This window comes from Sander vitreus, chromosome 22 (genome assembly GCF_031162955.1).
Source record: "Sander vitreus isolate 19-12246 chromosome 22, sanVit1, whole genome shotgun sequence".
NCBI lineage: Eukaryota > Metazoa > Chordata > Actinopteri > Perciformes > Percidae > Sander > Sander vitreus.
Window position 1 is genome coordinate 9,591,795 of NC_135876.1, and position 27,633 is coordinate 9,619,427.

At 39.8% G+C, this 27,633-nt stretch overlaps 1 protein-coding gene across 1 annotated transcript in view; it reads right to left on the reverse strand.

The window, feature by feature from the left end:
• The window catches only part of c22h11orf65 (chromosome 22 C11orf65 homolog), a 60,750-nt gene extending 49,236 nt beyond the window's left edge, over positions 1-11,514 (reverse strand). Inside the window, exons 1-2 of the mRNA XM_078281259.1 lie at positions 11,491-11,514; positions 8,822-8,974 (exon numbers count right to left, since the gene is read on the reverse strand). Of these exons, the coding sequence (XP_078137385.1) occupies positions 8,822-8,974; positions 11,491-11,514 (177 nt within the window). The remainder of the gene's footprint in view (positions 1-8,821; positions 8,975-11,490) is intronic.
• Between the last annotated feature and the right edge of the window lie 16,119 nt (positions 11,515-27,633).

Below are 27,633 nucleotides of genomic sequence, written 5' to 3' on the forward strand. Positions count from 1 at the left end.
AGGGTCAGTGTTACGTTCAGATGTGTAGAGAGCACTATATAAGTCTTTAAATGTTTTATTTATTTCTAATAGGTCAGTTACTATAATAGCCAGGAATATACTGGCACTAAACTACTGGCATGTTATATAAAGTGCCTGACACAAAAACATAGCGCCTGTTAGGGTCCGCAACAGTATGGAGTGCTCTAAATGGGATTGCTTTATGAATTATTATAGCTGCCCCCCTTGACCTGCTAGAAAAATTAGAGTGGTATAATTGCCCAACCCATTTACGCCTTAATTTTGTGCGCGCCAAGGCCCCCAAATGGGTTTCTTGTAGAAAGGCTACCATTGTATGCAGGATGTGTAGGTGATTTAACATCTTATTGCACTTGACTGGTAAATTCAAGCCCTTTACATTCCAGCTCACAAAAGAGAGGTCACATGCAATGCACATGCAAGCTGCAGTTGTAAACACTTGGTATCTTCCAGAACTTTAAGAAGCTATATGCTTCAACAGGAACATGTGATAGTAATAACAAGAATAACAATAAGGGAGTACTAAAACATAGCCTATATAAGGTTGAGAGATATCGGCCAGGCTGAAGCAGTACAGAACAAAAATAACAAACCGCCTGCGTAAGAGAACAAGACAGGACGGAGGCCAGTTGGTCAACAGAGGAGTTGAAGAGTCCACATTTCTTCATTTTCATACAAATTAGCCTAGCTGCCAAACGTGGCCTATGTAAGCCTACCTTGGCCAGTTATGACAGAGTCCACATCTGCATGGTCTTTAGTAGAAGTGGCATTGTTGTTCAGCTCGGCGGAGTTTTCTTGAATCAATGGATAGGAATGGAAGTCTTTTACCCTCAAAATTTCCAAAAGGCCAATTCTGAGCAAGGACAAACCCTGAAGTATAATCACAGACAGCCATGAAAACATATTTAAATTGCAAAGTTAGAGAGTTAAAAACAAATAAAAAGATGGAGAACCAGACAGACAATATGTACAGTGTCAACGGAGAGACACACGGACAATCGAATAGACAGACAGTGACATCAGTGACTCTACTGTAGAGAATGACAGCCAGTGGGGCAAAAAGTGGGTATGCGCTATATGCGGCGCATAGTGGCACAGCACCGTGTGGGGCCCCAAAACAATGGTTAAAAAATAAAAAATAAAATAAAAAAGTAATTATTTTTTTATATGTTGCTGCTGTTGTGCGTTTCTAAATCATTACTGCATTTCCTCAATGTTAGTATATAACATTTTAGAGGACATCAGGTAGAGATGAGACCAGTGATGACATCAGGTAGAGATGAGACCAGTGATGACATCAGGTAGAGATGAGACCAGTGATGACATCAGGTAGGCGTTCTATTAGTTAGACCACACAAAACTAAATGTTCAGTATGAAGTTCTGTTGACCAACCTATTCACTGTGTCCTTTTTGGGGGAAGAAATAGTGCAGATAGAGATGGAAAGCTACGCACCACTCAAATCACATCAACCAGGGGTGATGATTAGGTTGCCAATTGTCACAATTTGGTTGCCAAGGGCAACCGGGCGACCGTTAACGTCGCTGACATACTTTGAAAGATGAACCTTTATTATTTAAAGCACACTTTTTTTTTTTTGGGCGCCAAAATTGTTACTGCATACCCCTCTGACACTGGGTAGTTGCGCCCCTGATGACAGCAACAGCATACAAACAGCATAAACAGGCAGTATGTGTAAATTTGTTATAAACGTGTGCTCTTTACTACTTACATTAAATGTTTAAAAATCTGTTACATAAGGTACTGCCTATATTATTTCACCATCTGTACACAAATGTAATTAGTGAATGTACGTGTCCGTGGGTGGGGCTGCATGGACGTGGTAATGTAGGCTGGTGTGGCTACAGTGCCAGGGCTGAATTTTTGTCCCAGTCCGCCCCTGTCTGACTCCAAGTGGTTTATCGGAAACTATTGCTTTATAGAGCGTAAAGCATCAGCAAGGACTTATCCCACCAAGTAGGGACTTTCACCTTCTACTCAGGAGGCAATACAATCCCATGCCAGGGCGATAAGGAGGCTGTTTAACCATTAAATGTTTAGTAGTAGTTCTCAGCATGATCTCCGACATTGGAGTGACTTTCATTGTGGCTTATTGCTCTGTAAAGTTCCCATAAAACCAATCTCCCCCTCGTAATCACCTCTGAGGTTTATATATGTGGAGAACTCGCCTGCACACACAGGTCCCATTAATCACAAACATACACCACTGAGCTCTCATTCCAACCTTATCCTAACAGAATTAAACGTCTGATTGCTCAGTTGGCTCTTAGATGCTGGGGGATAAAGAGAAAGCATGTCAACAGCAATCACAGGAAAAAAGATTTAAAACCATGGAACGAAAGAAAAAAGTCAAAACATATGGTATATAACACTACAAGCTGATGATGATACAGCTGAGTAGTTTGTTTATTATGCAGAGCTCACAATATCATGGTAGGACGTGGTAGATGAGGCATGTCCAATAAAGGATACATGGAACAATTTAATTCAATTCAATTTTATTTATAGTATCATAACAGAAGTTATCTCAAGACACTTCACAGATATAGTAGGTCTAGGCCACACTCTATAATTTACAAAGACCCAACAATTCCCCCCCAAAAGCAAGCATTTAGTGCGACAGTAGTGAGGAAAAACTTCCTTTAAACAGGCAGAAACCTCTGACAGAACCAGGCAGGGGGCAGCCATTTGCCGCTGCCGGTTAGAGAAACAGAAATATGATTTCATAATAATTATAGCAGTTGGTATGATGTGTAGTGACAATTATAGTAACAATAATGATAATAGAACTATAACTAGAAATAATCGTAGTAGCAGGTAGCAGGGCGTAGCAGGGCGTCGAGCAGGACCACGGCAGCAGCTGCAAAAAAACATTTAGGTGCCACCCCAATCCAAGTAAATCTGCGAGGCGAGAATTAGGACTCCGGGAATAAGTTCCCCGGAGCTAAGTTAGCAACAAGCATTACTGGGACATGAATTCACACAGAAAGAGAGAAGAGCTCAGTGTGTCAAAGGAAGCCCCCCGGCAGTCTAAAACTATAGCAGCATAACTAAGAGCTAGTCCAAGGCAAACCTGGGCCAGCCATAACTATAAGCGTTATCAAAGAGGAGAGTTTTAAGCTTACTCTTAAATGTACATGTACACAAATGTACATGAACAGTGATGTTGTGATCTAAAACAAGTTCACTCAGACAGTTTGGAATTTGTGGTCAGGCCACAAAATTCAGCTCCTCAAGAAGTCAGTTATTGTAGGAGGTCATGCAAGTCCTGGTTGAAATAAAAATAAGTAGGAATGTATGTGTGTCTAAAGGACATGATGAGTTTAAGTGGGTGGTTATGTCTCGTTGCTGTAGTTTGCTGTAAGTCAAATAACATCAAGTAGAAATATCAGCTGAAATATGCTACACTTGGTAAATGCTAACACTGGCATGCTAACATGCCTACAATGACAGTATTAACATGTTAACGTTTAGCAGGTATAATGTTTACCATGTTCACCATCTTAGTCTAGCTTTTTAGCATGCTAACCTTAATTAATTAGCAATAAACACAAAGTACAGCTGACATAAAAATAAAACTAATAACTAATTACTGTTATTTCATTATTATGAGAAGTTTTATTTATCTCGAATCAATCTGACAGTCACATTGTTTGTGTCTACATTTATAACCAACACCATTTTACAGAACATTTGTCCTGTAACAACAGCATTAAATTATGACCTTTTTAAAAGTACCCAGCAGCATGAGAAGGACCAGACGTTTCATTTGGGACCCCTGAGGACGATCCATGGGGGTCCATTGTCTTCCTCTAGTTTAGTCAGCAACAGGCAGGATGCAGGCCAGTGGTCAAACCACACTGCATTATCTGTGTGTATATACACAACAAATCTCCACAGGACATTTAGCCCAAACACAAGATAAAGCCAAACATCCTTCCCTAGAACTGTAAAGAGAGAGGTAGGTGTTGGGGGGGGGGGTTGTGTATAGTAAATAGCTGTAGATCACTGGAATAATACAGCGCTGTGGAGTAAGGTCTGGCTAGACCACAGATACATTTTAGGATAGGAGAAATAAACACTCTGGTTTGTTTGCTTTTTTTTTTTTTTAAAACCAAAGCATTCGTCTTGACGCTAAGCTCCAGACGCAGCGACAGTGGCTCTTATTTTAGAGTACATTAATATGACAAAATAAGACATACTTTGTATCAAATTAGACCAAACTAGAAATAATGTGGACTTAACTAGACAGTAAATTAAAGCTAGTGTGTAACTTTTTGATATTAATGAACATCTGTTACATTCAAGCCATTGCCAAATGAGTTTCTGCAAAGCTAATTAAGACTATCAGCTCCACAAAACTCTCTCTGTACTTCTCAGTATGGCTACGTTCAGAACATGGTGTAGTCCTGTGACTTTCCTGCGTAGGAGGGGTGGGGGTGGTGCACGATCACGGAAGGCTTGTGTCATGTGGATTCACCGACAATGTTGTTGTCATTACTTAGAATTCCTAATGGGGGAGACAGAAACTACGCACTATAGCTTTAACAGTTATACCCTAGACACCATATACCTAAATGATGCTGTAATTAGTTCATTATTAGGAAGTAATAAGCTTTTTTTTTTTTTTTAATTAAAACTAAATAGAAATACTGTGATCTTTATTAGACAGAAAACAGACGCAGTTATACCCTGATTACAGTAATGATAGACACCATACACCCACATTATGCTGTAATTAGAAACTGCATATATTGCTTTTATATTTAGTTACTGTTATACCAAATTACACTCAAAGAGAAACCAGATAACGGGCACAGCCTTATTAGTGTCTTTTGTTGCTTATTAGAAGAAAATTACCGTTAGTAATGTCAAACCACGTTGAGTCACCGCTGGTCGTTTCTTCACACAGTCCCTCATAGCCTGGATGCTCGCCGGATCACTGATCAATGCTGATCCCTGAACAGAGGGATTTGAATGAGATTTTATTCATTATTGAGATAAAACTTTTTGTCCCAGTTCAATGGGAATGGGCAAATCCTAAATCCAAATCCTTCCTAAATCATCCACTCAGCATCCTGGATTGGAATTCATTTGCTAAATTGTAAGCTCTTTGCCAGGATTAACATGAAATGCAAAAATGCTTTGTGTGGCGGAATAATAAAGTATATTCTACAAATTAAATAACTACAGTCTGTTCATGTTTTACTTGCTAGAGGACTATACATGTGTATGAGAAGCTCAGAAGCAGGTAAAGGAAGAAATATTCATTATTCATTTTGATATAACTGACATACTGTGTGTTAGGAATTTTGGTCGGGTAATAGCAGAAATATTAAGAAATACTGTATTTACAAATCTAATACCAATTTTAAATAAAGCACTTTTATGTCTTAAATAAGTAAAAGACAACTTCAAAGACAACATGTGTAAACATGTTGTTGAATCCCATTTCTATGAATCTGTAGTAAAGCAGTCGTGAAAAGACAATTCCAGCAGTGTGAACCCAGAGTGTTTACCATTCACTCCGAGCTTGTTTAGTTTTTAAATGATAAATGCACATTTAAACAAGGCTAAAAGATAAACATGACTGTACCACCAACACAAGGTCAGCGGCAGTTTTCACCCTCAGACCAGAGAATCTGCGTCATGCATTCAGACATCATTTAGATGGAAAACAGAAACTTTGTTTATCCCACCGTATATTGTTGGCCCTCAGCTGTATTTTTCCACTCTTATTTCCTGTTCCCAACATCAAGATAAAGAGGATTTTATGCTAAACCCTGTCCATAAAAACAGTCGGCAATGAGCTCTGTTATGATGTGACAGCGAGGGCAAGAAATATCGTTCCATCTTGTTTTATTGTTTAAAAACACTTCAAGGCTGCTGTTGTTGTGTTCAGCCAATGCTGTGAGTGCAGATACTTATACATTTCGTTAACTGCTGTATGTGCAGCCTGGTGAATCGCTGGGAAGATTCTCAGGCTGCATGTCACAGCTCATTGTTAATGCACATCACGTTTGAATTATAAAAAAAGGCTAAAAACTGCCGCACAGCTGGAAACTAAATGAGATTAAAGGAGGGCTTGATATATCAGCACCAGAAAGTGCTTTTCATCAGGGTGCCTAGATAGCTCACCTGGTAGAGCGTGCACCCCATGTACAAAGGCGCAGTCCTTGTCGCAGCGGCCTTTGCTGCATGTCATTCCCCTCTCTCTCTCTCTCTCTCTCTCTCTCCCCTTTCACAAATTCAGCTATCCTGCAAAATAAAGGCCTAAAATGCCCCAAAAATAATCTTCAGTGCTTTTCGTTACACGTTCTGAAGCTCAGGACTGACAAAATCATAGCTGAAACTGTTTAGATGCACTGGTACAATTAAGGGACAACACTTGTGTTCAGAAAATCCCAACAACCTCTCAGATACTGCAGCTAAAATGTGACTAATTATAGAACAAAAGGACTGTGTTAAATTATGACTCTGATGTATGCATATTCCGAAAGTAAATTGCAGCATCACAGTCATAAAAGACCCATTACATGCTGAGATTGAAAAAATATAAATATATCAGCTGGTAAAGTCGCACACATTTACAGAAGCCGTGAGATACAAGAAAGAAAGAAAAAAGAGATTATATATTTTGGCATTTTTTCCTCATATTTTTCTGAATATGATTAAAGGCCAACCACAAACACTATCATTTGTCAGGATACCTTTTTTTTATTCTTTTTATTATTACAGTTTTATCTTCACATAATATTCTAGATTTTGTAAGTGGGTTTCCTTTTTAGATCTCAGTGTAGAGCATGAACCGTCAGCCTGTTCTTTCGGGCCAAATAGAGGAACCAACTTTAGGTTGGTCTCCAGTGAAAATGTAATCTTGTTTCTGAGGAAAACAAATCATGGAGATGGGTAGGTGTTAACCATGCCAAAGTTTAACAATTACATTTTAGACAGTGGCAGTATTTATAAAGGTAACATGTAGCACATTAAGAGATTGCATCCTTTAAACCCTTAGTTTTCCTGTCTGTGGTCTTGTTACACTTTCTGTGTTTGCTCAATAATTCACACTGCCTGCCTTCACACCGTGTCATAGGGAAATGTAGTTATTTCTTTGTCATGAACACTTTAAAGCCATTTAGCTTTCAGGTTGTGTTTAGTGGTAAAATACATAGCACAAATCTTCATACACCTCCAAAAAGGATAAAGAACCATTTCTGTCTCTTTTCATTGTACCGGTCTTTCTCTCTCGCAGATGACAGGGACACAATTAGCCTCTCTTGTAGCATCCAGACAGTGAAGACAAGGGAGGGAGAGTCTCAGCTGTGGATTGAAAAAGAAATGGAGACATGGCGTACTGCCAGCAAGGATCATCCATAATGATCCACAACATCATCCATAATAAAAAATAATTGTGCAATTGTCGTCATTGGCTCCTGCTACCATTTTAGCATTTGCTTTGTTGAGTGACACTAGGCTATGATTTAGCTTTAGCAATGATGACAATGATCAACAAGACACATGGTTGACTAATATGACCATGCGATATAATGCCTGATACCTGCAACACCACCATGCAACACCACCATGAACATGCACACAAATGTGTCTACATTTCTTGACAATGGCAGCTCCTCTCCTGCATTCACAGCAATGCCAGCCTTAGGGCAGATTCTCTTACAGTATCGGATCAAAATCTTCTTTCTCTCTTTCTGCTGTGTCTTTATATGCAAAACCACACAGCCCATTCCCACATGTCCTGCATTTAACAAAGTCCCAATGTGAGGCTGGCCGGTCGCCATGGCAACGTATGTCATTCTATTTTTGCTGTCTGGAACATGTATGTGCTGTTGGTATTTTTTTAATCTGAAATAAAAACAACACTAAGAAATGTCCACTATAATTCATAACACTGGTGGCAGCTATTACTTCCAATGAAATGCAACATGATAAATGCTATAAATGCACCCAGTTTCTTCACATTAAAAAGTAAAACATTTTGAGGCCAAATTTGCTCTTCGTCAGGTACAGGTGCTCAAAACATTGTACACTTTTAAATGTGACAATGTAGACATTTTAATGGAGCATTCAAAAGTGTTATAAGTCTTTGGCAGGTATAAATCATTTTTTTTGCGCTAAACACCCGTAAAAGGAACATATGCATGTGTTTTGCACGCTGATAATTAAAGTACTCCAAGTAGGACTTTAAAGTTTAATTAGTCAAGATTGATTTGCATTGCATTTCAAATTTAATTCATTATAGTTACAGTCTGACCTTTAAAAAAAAAATACATGCAATCCCAATTATACTGTTACTCTACTAATACAAAAACAATGATTTATACAAACCACTTTTTTGTGTTGTCATCTCCACACAGTTTGTTTGTCTTTCTCCAAACACATACTGAGTGTAACAGATCTCTTAAATCAACTTGTGAAAATTTGGATTTTATTAAACATTAAAACACCAAATAGTAATTTCTGCAACCTTTCTAGCTAGAGAGGCATTGGGCTTGTGCATGCAAAAATAAAACTGACACATTTAATGCTCCTTCACATACTGTAAAAAATGATTCCCATATACAAATCAGCAATAGTTTTATGCACACAGAAACATCAACAACATCCAAGTGTTTTTATATTTATTTCATTTTAATTTTTCTATCCCAGTGTTTTTCCATCTAAACGCGTGCCGGTTATATTGCAACAATAACAAATGCTGCAGGAATGCATTGAATTTCAATGTTTGCCCTGGCGTTTGAGACATCCTGGAGGGACAGATTCACCTTCAGCTGCTTCACCCTCCGTGACACTCGACGGTTTCTCCTCTCCCTGATGTTGACGGCTCGATACAAATACTTGGCAGCTATACAGGCAGATTCCCTGGGGGGTGAGATGGTCTGCAGGACACGAGTCCACGCCTCCAGCTGATATCCTACCTGCTCTCATGCGATTCACACCACATTGTTTATATCATATAGACTGTTTGTGTTTAAGTGTGTGGGGGACTAGTGTGGGCTCTAGTAGGTCAGTACAACTTTTTCTTTGAAGTAACACATTGTGTGCATAGTAGACTGGCTGTCAAAGCAGCCCTTTCAGCCTTTATAAGGATACTAAATGAAAAACCCACAGGCTGCTGCTGACACATTGATTGTATCTCATGAGGACATTGTTAAATGCACAAATGCAAACACACTTGCATCAAGCCTTTAAAATGGGAATGTGAACACTGTTGTGTTTCTGTCAGAAAAGTTAAAATGAATGTACTGTTTTATGCTTGAAAGCAGTCAAATCCTGCAGCTTTATATTAGTAAGTATAAGTCTGTTTTATTAATGTTCAAGATCACGGTTTTCTTTTGATTTAAATATTAACGAGCTAACCAAGGGACAGTTTGTCAGTTTATATAAAAACATAGCATACTGTAGTTCTCCGAAACATTATGTTTTAAAAAGAGGTAAAATCTAAGTAAATGATGGCTAATGTAGCTGCAGTAATTTTACAGGCACTTCTAGCAGCCTGCTGTACAGTTGCTCTTGGAAAAAAGCGCTTAAAGGGCACATACATCAGAGATGGGGACTCGAGTCTGAGACTCGGACTCGAGTCACACTTAAGTCGCACAAACAGCTGACTTCAGACTTGACTTGCGACTCGACGATGTATGATGAGCTGCATGTCCCCTGCCCTTTGTTATAATGTGCAACGTAACGCATGCGCTATGCCTATGTGCGCGCACTCACATATACAAAAATGCATTGACGATGGCGACACCAAGGCGTCCCGGAGTTGTGCCTTTTGTCATTAGTTTTGCTTTCAATAACTTCGTAAACAGCGGCAGTAAGCGAACAGCTACATGCCAGGTGTGTTGAACTTCATCAGCCATCTCAAAACGCACCCAGATAGGTCAATCACTTGCTAATGTGAAATAGACGTTACATTTAGCATATATCGTCACAGGTAACAAGCTAACCATCGCAAAGTGTTGTGTTAATGCTGGGAACAGGCAGATTGTATCTTTATAGTAAGTAGTTGCTGAGGCTCAGACATCCATGGCGCACAGGAGGCGGGACGCACGGATCCATCTCCCCAGGAACAAATGCTGTGTCGGGTGGGCAAACTCATGTGATGCGTAATTGATCCCGTGGATTATTTGTAGGCTATTAACTCTTAAGGTTCACTGTACCTTGTACGGCACACCTTGTGGCTGTGGCGTCGCTGTAACCTCCACTCATAAACGTTTTTATAACTTTAAAGCATTTAATCTTCAAAATATACAGCCATGCGACACACCAATTGAAAGCTTAGTCTCTCGTGATTCAATTAAGCCCACACACAAAGCATAAGATGATTTATAGCAGTTATACAACTGCTACAAAGTTATGGAAAATAAAACAATACAGTGTAAACTGCTCAGCTGGTGTCTAGTGCATCCATACCTTTTTCCTTGTCCCTTCAGCCCAAAATCTTTTTTACTTAAATCCCCAAGAGTCCAAGGAAATGGAATATCCAAGCCATTATATCCAAAACGAGCTGTTCGCCTCACAATCTTGACGTTTCTGGCCAAATCACAACGTAAAATCGCTAAACTGTTTTTAATTTCCGTACTTGTATCGCAGCTCGCTTCTCTCCTGAGGGTCCTAGCAACTTGATGTGGGCATCACTGTATTCTATGACTTCTAAGATTTCAATAGACACCTGGTATAAGCCAATCAGTGCAGGTTTGCCTGTGATACACCAATGGAAAGCTGAAGACTCCTCTGACGCAACATTTGCTCGGACCAGTTAGATTGAAATGCTATAAGACCCGTCTACATTTTTAGCCAATGAGCAGACAAGTCGATAGATACCAAATGTGCCACTGAAATTTTAACCCTGTAATGGCTGTAGTTGTGTCAAAGCAAAAACAGGGCCTCCTATAAGCATATCACACCCTGTATAATTTAGAATGACTTATTTCTATATATTTATGTATATAGTTATTTAAAGTATGTGTATGATTGATGTGGGTGTGTTTGTGTATTTGAGAAGTATTTTATTGGCTTTTTTCTTTGCACTTTTCAAATGGAAATCAGAAAAACGCACAGACATATATGTAGAAACAAATTCATATAAAATCCATTTTTGAGTCTTCTGGCTTCTGGATTTTTTCTGTAGTAAGCTGAGACGTGGCTATGACATTCTGTTGTCTGTATCTCACTAGATGTGTTTACAGCAGTGTATTTTAATCATTTTACAGATTACAGAATAAAAACCCTCCATTCTGGCCTCTGTAACTCTGTGTCAGTAAGGCCTAGAATCACCCTGACACCTGTAACAAAAACTTGAGAGTGATTCCTTTCCAACATCACACATCCCTGAGTGTCAAAGTATATTGGAGCTGTACCACTTTTAATTTGGGTATGATGTTTAGACCAAAAAGCTTGAAAATTCAAGCGTTTCTAAGTGAACAAGGTGTACCCGGTCCACCAAACACTGGGCCATCTTGACTGTTTTAATTCTGTACATATTTCTGTTACTGTAGTCCTATTTACTATTTCATTATTTCATCCATGCGTGGCTCGGCAGATCCGTGCGCACTGCCACCTGCCGTGGAGACGCTGGCCTCACTAACCTCTTCTCTTCTGAGTCGGATCTCCCTCGCGCTGGACTCAGTTTCACTGAGCGTACTAACACTTAGAAAATAAATGTCATTACATCAGTGAGTTCAAACTGCTTATTGTGCGTAATTTGGGCTGACACTGAGATGTATGTTGTTCTGTAACTGGTGTGGCGCTGCCACTGTTCTCTTGATTTCCACTTCAACATTTTTTTTGAGCGAAAGAGATGTTACATTTAGCATATATCGTCACAGGTAACAAGCTAACCATCGCAAAGTGTTGTGCTAATGCTGGGAACAAGCAAATTGTATATTTATAGTTGTATCCATATGATGTGACAGACTTAGGTTCATATTTCACCAGGTACGAGGGCCAGAGGGATGTGTTAAGTAGACCCCATAAAGTTATCCTACAACTGATTTTGGTACTGTACTGTATGGATGGTAGCTACAGGACATGCTTTGAATTCATAAGATTTAACAATAGTGTTAGGGACAGATCAGATGGCCAGAGATTTGAGACATCACTTGAACTTGCCCTTCAAAGACTTGAGACTCGACTTGGACTTCCAAAAAATGACTTGTGAACATCTCTGACATACACACAAAATCCTCTACATGGTTTGGCTCGACTCAACTCACTTTTGGTACCAGGTCCTTTTTTTTCGTTTTCCACTGTGGCTAGAGGATAGTACCCCTTAGTGTAGGCGGCATTCTCAGCTGATTGCCATAGCGCCGCTGCATGACATCATTTTCAATGCGATACTTGCTGGACCCTTTCATCAGCAACCAAACGTCTGCACTTTCTCAATTATACAGTGTAGTGTACGGCGGTACGGTGTTTGGCGGGCTGACAGTTCTTAGAATCTTGGGTGAGTGAATAAAAAAATTGAGGTCGCTATTGATGGTAGCTTGGCTATTTAAAAATTTGATGTTTTTCAGGAGTTCCTGTGTAACACGAGAGACGATTCTCTCTGACCAATTAGTGTTCTGCAGTGTTTTTACTCCATCTTTTTGGCTCAGCTCCTTTGGAACCTCGACCGAGGTAGTACCAAAAGAACTACCTAATACTATCAACTTTTGCTAATGGAAAATCAAAATAGAACGAGTAGAGTTGAGTAGAGTCGTGCCGTGTTGTTCCATGCAGTGGAATAGCGGTATAAGTGGCACTAAACATCTTATAGTGACCACCTCACCTTATAAAATCTCCGGTTGCTTGGTAACAGGTGTTTAATGAGGCTTTTATTGGAGGGTAATGACACAAGCAGCACCTTAAGTGATGGTTGGATGTGTAGTCTCTGAGATACAATGATGATGTTTACCTTCATTCACTGACTGATTCACTTTGTTGTTCATGTGAATCTCAGGGAGAATAACATAACTTTCATGGAGTTATTAAATGCAATTACAAAAACATTCACTTACACAATTCTGAACATTTATTCCCTGTCATTCCAGTCTTACAGGAATATGCCACCGTTTGTTGATATAGGGTTATTCACGTTTATCGGTGTTTTTTGCCCCCAACGGCACTAGGATTAGGCACTGGTTATGGTTATGGTTATGGTTAGGGTTAGGGTTATGGTTAGGGTTAGGTGTCTTGGAGGCAGCGGTCGCAGCGCTGCCTGGAAGGAGCAGTTGGGGGCAAAAAACACCATCAAGCATTATTCACCGTCTCCTCTATATTTATATAGGTGGGCAAACGCATTTTTGTCTCAGTGCATGCATTGTCTTAGTTGTGGCCTGCGTATTCACAACGAGTACAAATAGCAATGCACATTAAGACTAGACAATTTCCTAGGCATATATTGATTTGGGATCAATTTTATTTATAGTATCAAATCATAACAAGAGTTATCTCAAGATACTTTACAGATAGAGTAGGTCTAGACCACACTCTATAATTTACAAAGACCCAACAATTCCAGTAAATCCCCCCAAGAGCAAGCATAGTGCGACAGTGGCGACGAAAAACTCCCTTTTAGGGAGAAACCTCGGACAGACCCAGGCTCTTGGTAGGCGGTGTCTGACGGTGCCTGTTGGGGGTATGATGAACAGTGGCAATAATAGTCACAATAATAGATAATGGAACTGTGACTAGAAATAGTAGTATATACAGTGTATACAGAGGAATTCATAAACGAAGGAATCCATTTGTCGCCACTTCATAAAAGCTTTTGTATTGAGTCTTTGCAGGGAAGGATCATGGCATTAAAAAGTGATTTATTTGACATTTCTAGCAGTTTGTTAGTTGTTTGAATGAAAAAAAAGTGATTGCAGAAGCACAGGCAGTGTAACCATTGCTGAATAGACAACAACAGGAGACATTTGAATCGGTGGTGGAGAGGAGGTCACTGAACAAACTGTTATCTATCATGGATAACCCCGACCACCCTCTCCAACCCACACTGGTCCAACAGCGGGGCACCTTCTCCAAGCGGCTCCGACAGCTTCGATGTCGCACGGACCGCTACAGGAAATCCTTCCTGCCACTTACCATAAACTGTACAATAATTCACAGCTGTGTGTGTGAGATAACTCTCTCATTACCTCACACATTACAATATTGCACTAGTAGGCTACTTGCACACTGGTTACTTCATATTTAATATAAACATATTTATTTCATTTTGTTATATATACTATGTATGTAGGTTGTATATTTGTATTCTACACTTGTGTATATATATATATATATATATATATATATATATATATATATATGTACATTCTTTTAATTTCTCTAAGTATATTTTTTTGAGTAGGTGTTCTGGTATTTTTATCTTTTGTTATCTTATTTTTTTTATCTTATTTATTATTTCTAATATATGTCTTGAATTTTCTGTATATGTGTATCTTGCTGCTGTTACACAGTAATTTCCCAGTTTGGGATTAATAAAGTCCATCTATCTATCTATCTATCTATCTATCTATCTATCTACCTAACTACCTACAGTATAGCTGGTGAAATGTCAAAAGAAAATCCAAGGACAAAGAAAGAAAGACATTTTCTTTACTTTAAGACATGCTAGCAGAGTGGCTCTCCAGACTGAAATATATATATACAACTATTGGATGGATTGATCATGAACTTTTGTACAGACATCCATGGTTCCCAGAGGATACAGCCTATGGATTTTGGTGTTCAATACCTAATTAGCAAATGTTAGTATGCTAAAAGGCTGAACTAAAATGGTGAACATGATAAAGATTACGCCCGTTTAGCATTTTAACATTGTCATTGTTAGCAGGTTAGCATGCTGAAGTTTGCATTTAGCACAAAGCACTGCTGTGTCCATGCCTCCTCACACTGCTAGCGTGGCTGTAGACGCAAAATGTAGTATCAAATGGAACAGAAAAACACACTAACTATCCACTCTGACCAAAGAACTGTTGAATATGCAAAATAGTTATTATATAAACATTTTATTTTGTGTAAGGAATTGACAGCATGTAAGTATTACTGAACAGAATGTTTCCAGCAAAGGCTTTTTTTTCTTTCCTCTCCTGGCTATCTAATCTGAAGAAAAAAAAGAGAGAAAGAAAGAGAGCATCAACAAAATTGTTAAAAAGGGTTTTTTATACTCAGCCAGTCTACTTTTATTTTTTATCTTTTTGTTGGGAACCGAGCAGTGTGGGTAAAAACTATCTTTTAAACAAAGACCTCAGAGCATGTGACCTCTGAGACAAAGCGATTGCGGCCACGATGCAGACTCAAGCCTGAAAGTCACACCTCCATGAGTAAAGCATTTTTCAAAATGGCCGGATGTCTAAAAACTATGATTCCCTATTGGCCGGGGTCCCTGAACGCAGCAGGGGTCCGTGCCCAGGTGACCAAGAATAGACCAAGAAGTCAAACATACTTTAACTAAATAGTTTCATTTTTCGAGTGGACTATTTTCGGTGTTGACAACACCCTGGATCCTGTGAAAACACACATCAGTGTTTCATTCTCTGCAGAAGAGAAAACAACGTTTCTCTACAAGAAATCGGACAACATGGACACCGATTTTCTTCTCAAGTCGACGTAACTTGTTCTCCACTGCCTTTGGAGAGAAACAAGTTTTCCGTGAATCACTGAAGAGTGTTCCGGAGCCGTTTGTTTACCATGGAAACATCTGTGGACAAAACGAACGAGAACACACACAGTAAGAGGCTGAAGTTTCTGGGCAGAGAAATAAAGATGTGTGTTTATTAATGTCAGTAACCGCTATTGCTGCAACTTGTTACGACATTGAATGTCTCTTTTACACACTAACCTAAAACACACACATACACAGATCAGCTAACGGCCACCCCATAGTCACGTGGTGTTGCAACCAAGTTTCACTACCCGCCATCTTGGGGTTAAATAGCCTGTTTTGTGTATCTTCCTCGAGTAGCCATTTTGCGCCTTGCGCTAAAAACTACAAAGATGCTCACATCTCGCAGTGTTTCATCCGCCATCTTGTGGCTTAGCTACCCACGTGATCTCTTCACCTCCCCCCTCTCTCTCTCTCACACACACACACACACACACCACATGTCTGCTTGTTTTTGCCTTTGTTGTAGTAGTAACAAGTAAATAGTTTTATTGATTGAACTATAGATTGGAAATTAATAATTTGGAAGTTAAATACATTCTATTATACTTTAAAGAGCAGTTGTTTGTGATTATTTGTGTATATATTGTAGTAACAGCTGGTTCAACAGGTCAGTGCTCAAATTTCACCCGTTCACTTGATAAATATGAGATAAATTAATCAAATTAATTAACATCTGTATTTCCAAAGAGAACACCACCTATGAGACTGTTTTCACAGTTCAGTGGTGGTGCTCTGTTTTGATTGTTTGGTAAAGTTATGAATACACAATATTGATAAAACATCTTTAATAAATTGCCAATAATTGAATCAGTACCTTCCCAATTCCCAACATTTTCAAACCCCATCCTTCACGGTGACGTTACGTAACAAAGTAAAGCAATCTTCCTAAAGCTGAGTTTTCTCCTCAAAGAAAAAACCTCCTTACAGCTTCAAGGAACAGCCATATGTGGTGTGGTGGGATTATTCTCTTGGGTCCAGCGTGGACGGTTATGTGAAGATACAGCCAGGAGACTGTTAGCTTAGCATAAAGACTAGAAACAAGGGGGAAATAGCTAGCCTGACTGTCCCAAGGCTAAAAATAAATCCACCAAACAGCATCTCTAAATCTCACCAATTAACACATTATATTATGTCTTTGTTTAATTCATACAGAAAATGGGACATTGTGGTTTTATGGAGGGTTTTCAGCCAGACAATTTTTTGGCTGGGCACAGTGACTTTTGTCGTGAGCGTGACTCATCTGAATCCTTGTCCTCCCTCAGATACTATTTCTGTCTCATGCTTCTGATCCAGTCAGTCCAGGAGCCAGACGAGCCTTTGCTTCTACAGAAAGGTAAGTGTGATATGTGACTTATTAAACTAAATTGCCTCTAAATAATGACTTATTTAGTGGCACTTTAATAAATCAAACCACTCCTGCATACCACAGTAGTTTTCATTCTTTGTCTGGATGTAAATAAATAAAGTCTTCATACAGCAGGAGATGGAGATGACTGATGTCACAGGAAATCCTGTTTAGAGACAGTTCAGCTGGTTTACTGGTGCATTGTGAGAGGTCACACAGTAGGTAAAAACATGAGGAAGACCATTATAATATGCAGCATGAAATATTCACATAAATACAGAATAACACATCTGCATGCAGCTGTGAGTGTGTGCATAAGGGGTGTGTATGATGTTAATGCAAGTCAGCAAGTATAAGGTTTCAAACTGATTAATATACACGTGTGTGTGTGTGTGTGTGTGTGTGTGTGTGTGTGTGTGTGTGTGTGTGTGTGTGTGTGTGTGTTTTTGTGTGAGTATGCGTGCATAAGTGTGAGAATGGGTGTAAACAGGAAGTGAGATCTGGAGGGAACTCTGCTTTTAGAAAAAGGCTTCTTTGAATCCACTTTTGGACTGGCAGCATCAGGATGCAACACCCAGAATACAACAAGGCACAAACACGTCACCGGACAAGTGAAATTGACTTCTGAGGTTACAAATACCTCAGAGATAGACTTATGCCTCTCCATAAAAAACATAAAACACTTCCTACTGACAACTGTTATGTCACCCGTGAACTTATTCACATACGTCTTGCAGTGGTCTATTTTTGGCTTTATAGCTGAGAATAAAGAGCACATTCCTCGAAATCTTTAAGGGAATAGTTCAATATTTGGAAAATACATTTAATCGCTTTCTTGTCGAGAGTTAGATGAGATGCCACTCTCTCTCGGGTCTGTGAGTGATACATAAATATACAGTTAGGTACGGTTAATGTGAAGATACAGCCAGGAGACTGTTAGCTTAGCATAAAGACTAGAAACAAGGGGGAAATAGCTAGCCTTACTGTCCCAAGGCTAAAAATAAATCCACCAAACAGCATCTCTAAATCTCACCAATTAACACATTATATTATGTCTTTGTTTAATTCATACAGAAAATGGGACACTGTGGTTTTATGGAGGGTGACTTTTGTCGTCACTGTGAGTTTTTGAATGGATTAAACTGTTAAACAAACAAATACAGTAGCAAGTTATTAATTGAATAGGTGCTGGTAGGCTGATTGTCACCATAAGACAGAATCAGGCTAGCTTTTCCATCCATTTATAGTCTTTCTGCAAAGCTAAGCTAATCGGCTTCTAGCTGTAGCTTCATATTCAGCGTATAGACATAACAGTGGTATCAATCTTCCAATCTAACTCTCAGCAAAAAAGCAAATAAATATATTTCCGCAAATCTCAAACCATAGCTTGATTGTTTTCTCTGTTGCATACAGTATAATACTGAAAAAAGTAAGCTTTGCTACCCAGTGATTCTGTAAATATCCTTATCTTACATTTCAGTTAGCTGGCCTCCCTGCATGACGATTCGACAGAAAGTCTGGCAGGAAATTTAATAGCAAATGGTAACGATGCACACTGGTGCGACAAGCCACTGATGCATATGCGCACTAGTTTCCTATCATTCCCATGCACCAGAGGGTTTCCTACGAAAGACATACCCAGCAGCATCTATAAAAGCTTCCCTTAACCAGATATATTGCCAGCTGAATGATTACTGTGTCACATCAACTGGGCAAAGAAGTAACAAGATGTGGAAACTGCAAACATCTGGCCGCCTGTAAATCTGTCAGAAAGAGCACTTTGTCACGAATGATGACTGGAGAAGAGGTTTTTCAAGTTCTCAATGCATGTGTGACACCCACAAATGTATGGTCACAATTGTTATGTTTGAAATCTTATTATATGTATTTTTCTGTGAAAGAGACCAGGTTTACATGTATTTTCAGTTTATACTTTTGCAAGTGTAATTATACACTTAGCCTACACCATAAGGGGGGGAGTATCGTTAGGTAAACGTTAGTTGTAACAACGGCCGAGGCTTCTGTCCCTCAGACAGAGGACAGCCTGCTGAACGAGCACAACTAAATTATCCCGTCTCTTCTTTTCCTGAATCAAAACAGGGCATATTTATCTGTTAACAGGTTACTCATGCTTGAGGCCTGTAACACGTGTTTATTAATAAAACCATCACCAAAACATACTCAAACCAAAATACAAAAACAGAATATTAAACTGAGGCAAAATAACAGCAAACAAACCAGCAACCTCACAGCAAGTTGCCAAGATTCCTCAAGCCGCCTTCTCCTGAAGCCCTTTTAAACTCAGCCTCCCCTAATTAGATCCTACCACCTGCACAGGTGATTATAGGGTGAGCTATCCTGAGCAAGCAACAGTAAAACTTCAGTTTCTTAAAACATCATTACAATTGGATAGATCAGTTACTGCCAACAATACTATTTATTAGGGGTGGAACGGTACACAGAAGTCACGGTTCGGTTCATACCTCGGTTCAGACATCACGGTTCGGTTCGGTACAATGGAGGGAAAAGCAAAACAAAAATGCAGAAGGCAATTTTTTTTTATTGTGCATGTCTCAGGCTGTCCACTGAGCTAGCTGTAACAGCTTGAAGTGTAGGCTATAAAGTAAATGTAAACAGTAAACAATTAGTAGGCTAGGCCTACCCTGCATCATCTCCAGACTCCATCTGTAACTTGTAAACAAAGTAAGACAATCAGCTAGTAGCCTAGTGTGATATGGGAGACAAGCGCTGCTCTCATATGTGAATGCACAGAGCAGGGATGTTAAAAGAGCAGCTTCGGTTACACAGAGCAGTTGACGAGTTTTGGTGTTAGCTTCACACGTTAATGGCAAAGCTAACAGCTAACTGCGGAGCTAACAGCTAATAGCGGAGCTAATAGCGGAGCTAATAGCGGAGCTAACAGCTAACGGCGGAGCTAACAGCTAATACCGGAGCAAACAGCGAAGAAAACGGGCCTGGAGGCCATTTGTGGTCGCGGCGAGAAGGGATACAGCTACGTCCGTGTTTGGTTGTATATGGAAGGGACTAGCTTGCTTCGTGTGGACTCACTGGACCGACTGACTCGACATATAGGCGGAGCTCGGGAGCTTCAGACAAGCCCCCAGGAAGAGCGCTAAGTCTAAAAGCCACCATGGGCTTAACGGATAACGGTGGTACTGCACCCCATGGCCCAGAAAGACTTTTCACATAGACTTTGTATGGCGAAAGAAACGTCTATATTTCAGCAGATAATTTGTTCATCAACTTACCAGCCCGAACAAGTAAAGGGTCCTTGTTTAAAACGTCATGTTTTTAACATTTTTAACATTCACTAGAAACGAATCCAGAATTATTAAATTTGGCATTGTAAACCCACATTTAACAGTGTATGAGAATATATGTTGTTATGAGATCATGTGGTAAGGTTGATGACATTAGCAGAAGGGCCCTAAAACAAAAGTGACTCTGTTTATCCTGGTCCATGTATAGGTCACTTGAGGCTGACCTTTATCTCAACTCATACATACACCCTCCCACTAAAATGCACAGAATATATAGCATGTGATAACCGCAAAACTGCAAAGCGACAAATTTTGAAGATTGGGTTGGTCGCCTCTCCGAGCTCCTGCAGAAGCTTGTAAAATTGATGCTGAACCTCTGATGTAATAAACCTTTTCATAATCAAGAACAGTGTCAACGAAATTCCTTCTCCACACATCGGCAACGCAGTGCTGCAACTAAATATACAACAGAATGATGAACACGCATAATGGGCGTGAGCAGAGCCGCGGGACTGCGCCCGCCCGCATCGCCTGCACTGCGCATGCTCATACGACTGTTTTGAGGCCTGTAGCTGTAATAATCTAATGGATGTAGCTCCAGCAGCTACAGATATATATAGATATACAGATATAGATATATCCGAGGGATGTATGGATGTATTTATGTATGCTGTAAAGCCTGTTACGTGGATGTAACGTCATTAGCGTTTCCCAAAACTGCAAGGGCTATTTGAATTTTTTTAGGGTATGATTAGTACCTGTAATGCTAGTCCTTAACACAATATACAATGTATATGAGAGCTTAATAAACCATTTTTGTGTAAAGAAGAGCACAAAGTACTTTTTTGAAAATCCAATATATTTAATAATATCTAGGTCTGAAAGTGTGGCTGATACGAGACAGCTACATCTGACGTGGGGAAGAGAGAGCCAGACAGACCACAGGGAGGAACCTGGGACTAGATGGCCGTGTGTGGTGGTTTGGCTGAGGTGGTCTGAGATGGAGGAACCTTCTTCCCTTTATTCATCAGTCTTTGAGAGGAAGAACAGTCCCGGATGTCCTGCTGATTCACTGTGGGGGCAACGACCTTGGCAACATCAAATGTGTGGAGCTTGTCACAGTGGTGAAGCAGGACCTGCTGCACCTCCATGGCATCTTTCCTGAGATGACGATCATTCTCTTTTCCATCAATGAGAGATGTCACTGGAGGAAAGCAGATCCGGGAAAGATCAACAAGACCAGAATGTGGGTGAACAGAGAGATGGGCAAATTTGTCAGGGAATTGGGTGGAGACAGTGTAAGGCATCCTTGCATAAAGTTTGACTGTCCTGGCATATTTATGAGATGGAGTTCATTTCACAAATTTGGGAATTGGGAATTTATGTTTTTAATGCATTTTTTTTTTTAAATAATCCTGCAGGTGGAATACATTTTTTTTGTGAATCAATAATTCTCTTAATAATAATTGTATTGTGTTAAAATGTAAATATACACCAGTGTTGTTGAGCATTATTTTTGTGCTTTCCGATTTTTCCATGAAAAGTTTGAGACAAAAGTCAACTTTTTAATAACAAAAATGTTGGAGTACATGTAACTTGCAATGAGCATCAATTTGAAATTGTTATTACACATTACGCATACAATTTCAACAGAAGGTTTTAATACATGCATGGATTTTAACTCATTGTGAGGTATAGGTTATTGTATATTGCACACAAGAATCCCAGATAAAATATTTTCATAGATGTCATGCAGCTGGAAAATAGGTGATGGATGAATAGATGATAACAGAACTCCCAAGGTTGGAGCTGTCTGTGAAAAAAAAAGAGAAAAGTTATTGCAATTTAACAAAACAATGAGTGAAAGTTTCAGTATTAATCTTAAATTAAGATAATTAGTTTTAAAATAAGGAACATGTTGTTTGTAACTTAAATACATTGTCACTATCACTCGACCTGGTTTAGTGGTTTATTGCAAAAGCTAAAAAAGCAGAATGCAGGTCAAGCTAAATAATGGAGCTAGTTAGGTAGCTAATGTTAACGTAATATCTTATATGTCCCTAAGAGCCGATGTGGGTTTAGGGTTTAACACTTATCTTACGATACATCCGAGGGCTGTATGCTATAAAGCCTGTAGCATGGATGAGAGATAAAGCCATGGATGTATTAAGAGAAGCTCTGTTCACCAAACTGCAGGCTAACCTACTAGCTAGCTAGCTAGTAGCACGACATAATAATTACATCTCCTTGGTTGTCTAAATACATCTATCGTTTATTTAGCTAAGCATGTAAACGACCAGGAACAACGAAAACACAATGTTTAACGTTAGTGAATATTTTAGACAATGAAACGGCGAGTTCATGAGTTCGCTAGCTACGTTTACCGTGGATGTAAGAGACACGAGAGAGAAGCTCATGTACACGCATGTTGCTACCGGTTGCTACGACAACACAAACAAATTGTTGCTAGTGCGCATGTCCATCGTGAGCCAACCAGCGTTATGGGCCAACAATGCGGAAGAGCCGAGCTCCATGTTTGCTTTATGCACTTTTGAGCACTCCCATTGGAATGTACGGGGCTTCCCGCCAAACACTGTATCCAGTTCTCTTAATACATCCATGGCTTCAGAGCTAAGGGCAGGGCTACAGATTAGGTGTCCCTAAAGAACCGCGTGTCTAACAGTAGTTCCGCATTACATTAATTAATTTGCACGCAAATTTTATTTATTTTTACCGTGTATTCTCTGTGTAAATTCATGTACCAAACCGAGACGCCCGTACCGTTTCGGTTCAATACGAATACATATAGGCCTACCGTTCCACCCCTACTATTTATACATATATGTGCACCCAATACAATAGGCACCCCAAGTATTATAAAAATGTCAGTTTATGCAGAACTATCTTACCTATTGTTCTTTACCTTAGGATTGCCCAGCCCCTCCCTTCAGAAAAGACCTAATGAGGCAAACCTGCATCCACTCTCCCTGATTACGCTGGTAAGCAACTGAGCTACCCCCCCATGAACCCATACAACCTGCCGAACAGGCCTATGTCAAATAATAAAGTAACAAATACACTAAAACAATAACCTACAACATTAGTGATATTAAGAATTAAGCAGACACAAAACAGTCTTAAGCATAACCCCGTATCTTTATCTTCAGCATGTTCTCTCTTGTATACATAGATTACATTACATCGGATTCTCAATGCAGCAATCACCCAGTTTGCAAAGGGAAATCATTAAAGTCTCATCTTTCATCTTTTTTTGTCGTTTCTTTTTTTAAATACTTGATTGTGTTAATATATAGGCCTATAGCATTATATGTAAAAACTAATTTGACCTTTTACCTTTGTACATCTTTTTAGATGTTTAGCGATTTGGCTTCTACAACTACACACATGCAGGTTTAGCCTCCAGTTATATATATATATATTTATATTTTTATAAAAAAAAATGTATATATATATATATATAAAGAAAACAACAGATTATGCATGTAGATATTTGTTATGGCTAATTGCAGAGAGGGTCAGTATAAGTTACGTGTGTCAAAGAGATTTCTCCTAAGAAAATGTTGATGCTGTTATTGGAAAAATGATGCAAGATGTTGCAAAAGTCCAAGTAAATTCCAAAAGTGGCCCCAGCCTGCAGATTTGGACACTCACAAACACACTATTGCAAACATGGCTGTGCTAATAACATGGCACAATTTCAGTTAGTAACCCCCTCTTGGATTGAGCTTTTCTGTTCCAATCGTGTGTGTGCGTGTGCGTGTGCATGCGTGTGAGTGAGTGAGTGAGTGAGTGTGACAGAGTCCAGCTGTGTTGTGATTTGTCCAGCAACAGGGGGAGGCAGATGGAGGGCAAAGGGATCACTGGGGGAATAGGGGAGAGAAGGAGAAGAAAAATATGAGAAAGGTGAAAACAGGAAAGAGGATCAGAGAGCAATAGAGAAAATGTCAACATCGGGTGATGACGAACAGGCACTGGGGTTGGTGAAATAAAGATTAAGGATCAAGTAAGGAGGTGTGGTTTTGTTTTGGCAGTCCGGTTTCCTAAAAGTTTCTGTCAAAACTAATTTACGACAGCAATCTTTTTGTAGGCAAAGTAATGCCGCCTGGATTACTTTTTTCATCAACCTAAAAAGGAAACTTTTATAATTAATGTAAACTGTGTTTATAGCTTTTTTTTCATCGCCCAACCCAACTGGCCGAAAATCAGCAAATGCAGTCTTTACCGAGCATTTTAGTAGCATAACTACTAGTGATTGAATGGAAGGTTGGTGGAGTTGTTCCTTCAGAACATATAGTCAGGCCTAAACTCTGTTGCCTTCCACAGGATGTGTTTTCTCATGATGGTTCATTACATCAATCACTTAGCTTCTTCTCTGTTGTCCAAATCTGACTTAGCAGGCCACCGTAGCTCAGAACGACAGAAAGGGCAGGGAAGGGGACGTCAGTAGGAGAGGGAAATTTCAGTATTTGCTAATCTGTGCAGGGTAATTGAGCAACTACTGCTGAGGTGATGTTAAGAAAGCACAAGTTTGACATTTAGAGTAATAGAAAAAAGTTTAAAACTGGGAAAGAGTGGTTTACGTGGGTGGAGGGGCAGAGTGGGAAAAGGGTGAGAGGATGTCCTGCTTGGGTCATGTACTTCAGAGCATTTTACTGTGGGAAAGTGTGTGTGTGTGTGTGTGTGTGTGTGTGTGTGTGTGTGTGTGTGTGTGTGTGTGTGTGTGTGTCTGTGTGTGTGGTCTGGTTTAGCGACTTGTGAGAACTGACTTTTGACAGCCCACAATTCTTGTAAGGACATTTTGGATGGTCGTCATGGTGACTTTAAGTTGTTGGTAAAGGCCTTGGGTGGAGTTGGGTACGCAGTGTTTAAGCCCCATCAAATGCATGTAAGTCAATACAACATCCCTGCAAATGTAGAACACCACCATGTGTATGTCTGTATGTGTGTGTGTGTGTGTGTGTGTGTGTGTGTGTGTGTGTGTGTGTGTGTGTGTGTGTGTGTGTAAAAAGAGTTCCTCTCCCCACTCTTGGGCCTCTACACACAATCACACACATGCACAAGACTTTAAACATGAATTATAAATCAAAAACATACCACTTGACCCCTGTAGTGACACTGTGTACATTACATCAAAAATAGAACAATTTGAAAACATTGTTGTGTGTGTGCATGCTGGGATCAAGAAAACAGAGGCCTGTACTATGAATCCAGATCAATATGCCCTGGATTTATTTCAGTTACCCGGCTTCACTAACCCTAACAACCGCTGTGTCACGACGGTGGTTAACAACTAGTTCAGTCAACCCAGGGTTTCCCAATCCAGCGACGCACGCGTCCACATAAAAGAGGCGGTGTTTGCACAGCACGACCAATCGCAAATATCTACCAGAGCCGCATATTTTACATGAGAAGAGCAAACTATAATTCTACATAAATATGAAGAACACAGACACGGTTTTACAGGCAAAACGCAATACAGTCGCTGCTTCCTAAAACAGGAAGGAACGCTGGCAAAAAATAGCCGTAAATCACAACGCTTATGAATATCACTTGCCAATCAGTAAGGCCCAAGATCTGACCATAATTACACTTGTGCTTTCCATAAACTGTCGTTGCTTTAGCCTATTATTTCAGTTGCAACCCTGGCAGTGGTAAGAGATCATGAGAGAAAATAAAAAATATAAAAACATAATTCAAACCGATATGCGCATTGGCAACACACTGCTCAACAAGCCGACAAATAGCCTATACCTAATTCCCTCCGTTGAAAATCTATATCTTTCATAAAGATACCCATCAGGGAATATTAACGGGGTTGTCGGTCTCTAAATGTTTTAACTTTTATGAGCGCACCTCTCTCTCTCTCTCTCTCTCTCTCTCTGTCTCTGCGCGCCGAGCTCCACCTGATCTTCTAAGAACGGTGACGCCGTTATCAATCAAGTATTGATTGGTCAGTAGGCGGTGCTTTTACACCGGTTGATCTCTAATCTCCAACATAACCTGCTCCCGACCAGGTTAGGTGTTCAGCATAAGTTACCACGGCGATTGAACCCGGTAACAAGTGATCCACCGCCGTGATACACAAAACCCTGGGTTGAACCTGAAGTTACCTCGTTAACGTCAAATCTTGCTTTGTAGTACAGGCCTCTGAACAAAGGAGGAACTGGGAAAACAGTAGCAGCCATTAAAACATTTTCATGTTCACATTAAAATGTGTGTTTTCTCTATACATTGAGACAGAACGTTGTGTTTAATGTTTCACTTCAATTTGACAAATGATAAGGGACAGGGCCCAGGGGTGATCTATAATAGTCCCGCTTTGCCAGACCTTTCTTCACAGTGCTGCGGAGGAGGGTCTGGCTAGTCCAAACAGCATTCTGGGATGGGAGAAAAACGTGTTCTGGTTTATTGGCATTTCTTTAAACCAATCACAGTCGTCATGGGCGGTGCTAGGCGCCGCACGGAGCCCCAGTGCCTCTGCAAAATGGCCTCGTGAAGGAACTTGTTTTTTTGGAACATGTACGTTCAAAAGTTGTTTTAAAACTCAGATTGGACAGACAGTCTAGCTAGCTGTCTGGATTTACCCTGCAGAGATCTGAGGAGCAGTTCACCATAGTCCTCAGAAATCCACCAGGGTTTAGAATTCCAACACAAAGAAAGCATAAGGTAATGGACATCCAGCCGAAAAGAAGGACATACGGCCGAATTTCCACAGGTGTTACTAATAACATGAATTCATTTTTTCAAATGTCCCAGTTATTCTGCAGTCAGGTGAAATTGACTCGCGTGGTGTGGCACAAAAAGTAAGCGGGAAGGAAATAGCATGGAAAGAATTGCTAACAGGCTAACAACAGCAGTCCACAAAGTTGTAAATCATACAGCTTCTCAACAAATACTTTCATTAACCTCATAAACCATGACAGTGTGACCAGGAGCAAGCATGCACAATACCAGGACCCTGAAACTGAAGCAGCTAAATGGAATTCAGCCATCTCTCATTTTATCATTTACACCTGTGATTTTCCTACTGTGACATGTCAAAATGTCTTCCATGAAAAAGGCAGGTTGAGGTATATTTATGTCGATCTTTGCAGGTGAACTCTTTTCTGCAGAGCCAATATGAGCAGGTTTACCATCCTTTACATTAGGGGTAGCAATTAGGTTCAGCCATTTGTTTCAACATTGTTTATTGAACGTGAGGTAATTGTTTAAGTTACATCTGATTGACACTGGGTGGATATTTGGTTTGTACATAATAGCATTTGGAGAGTT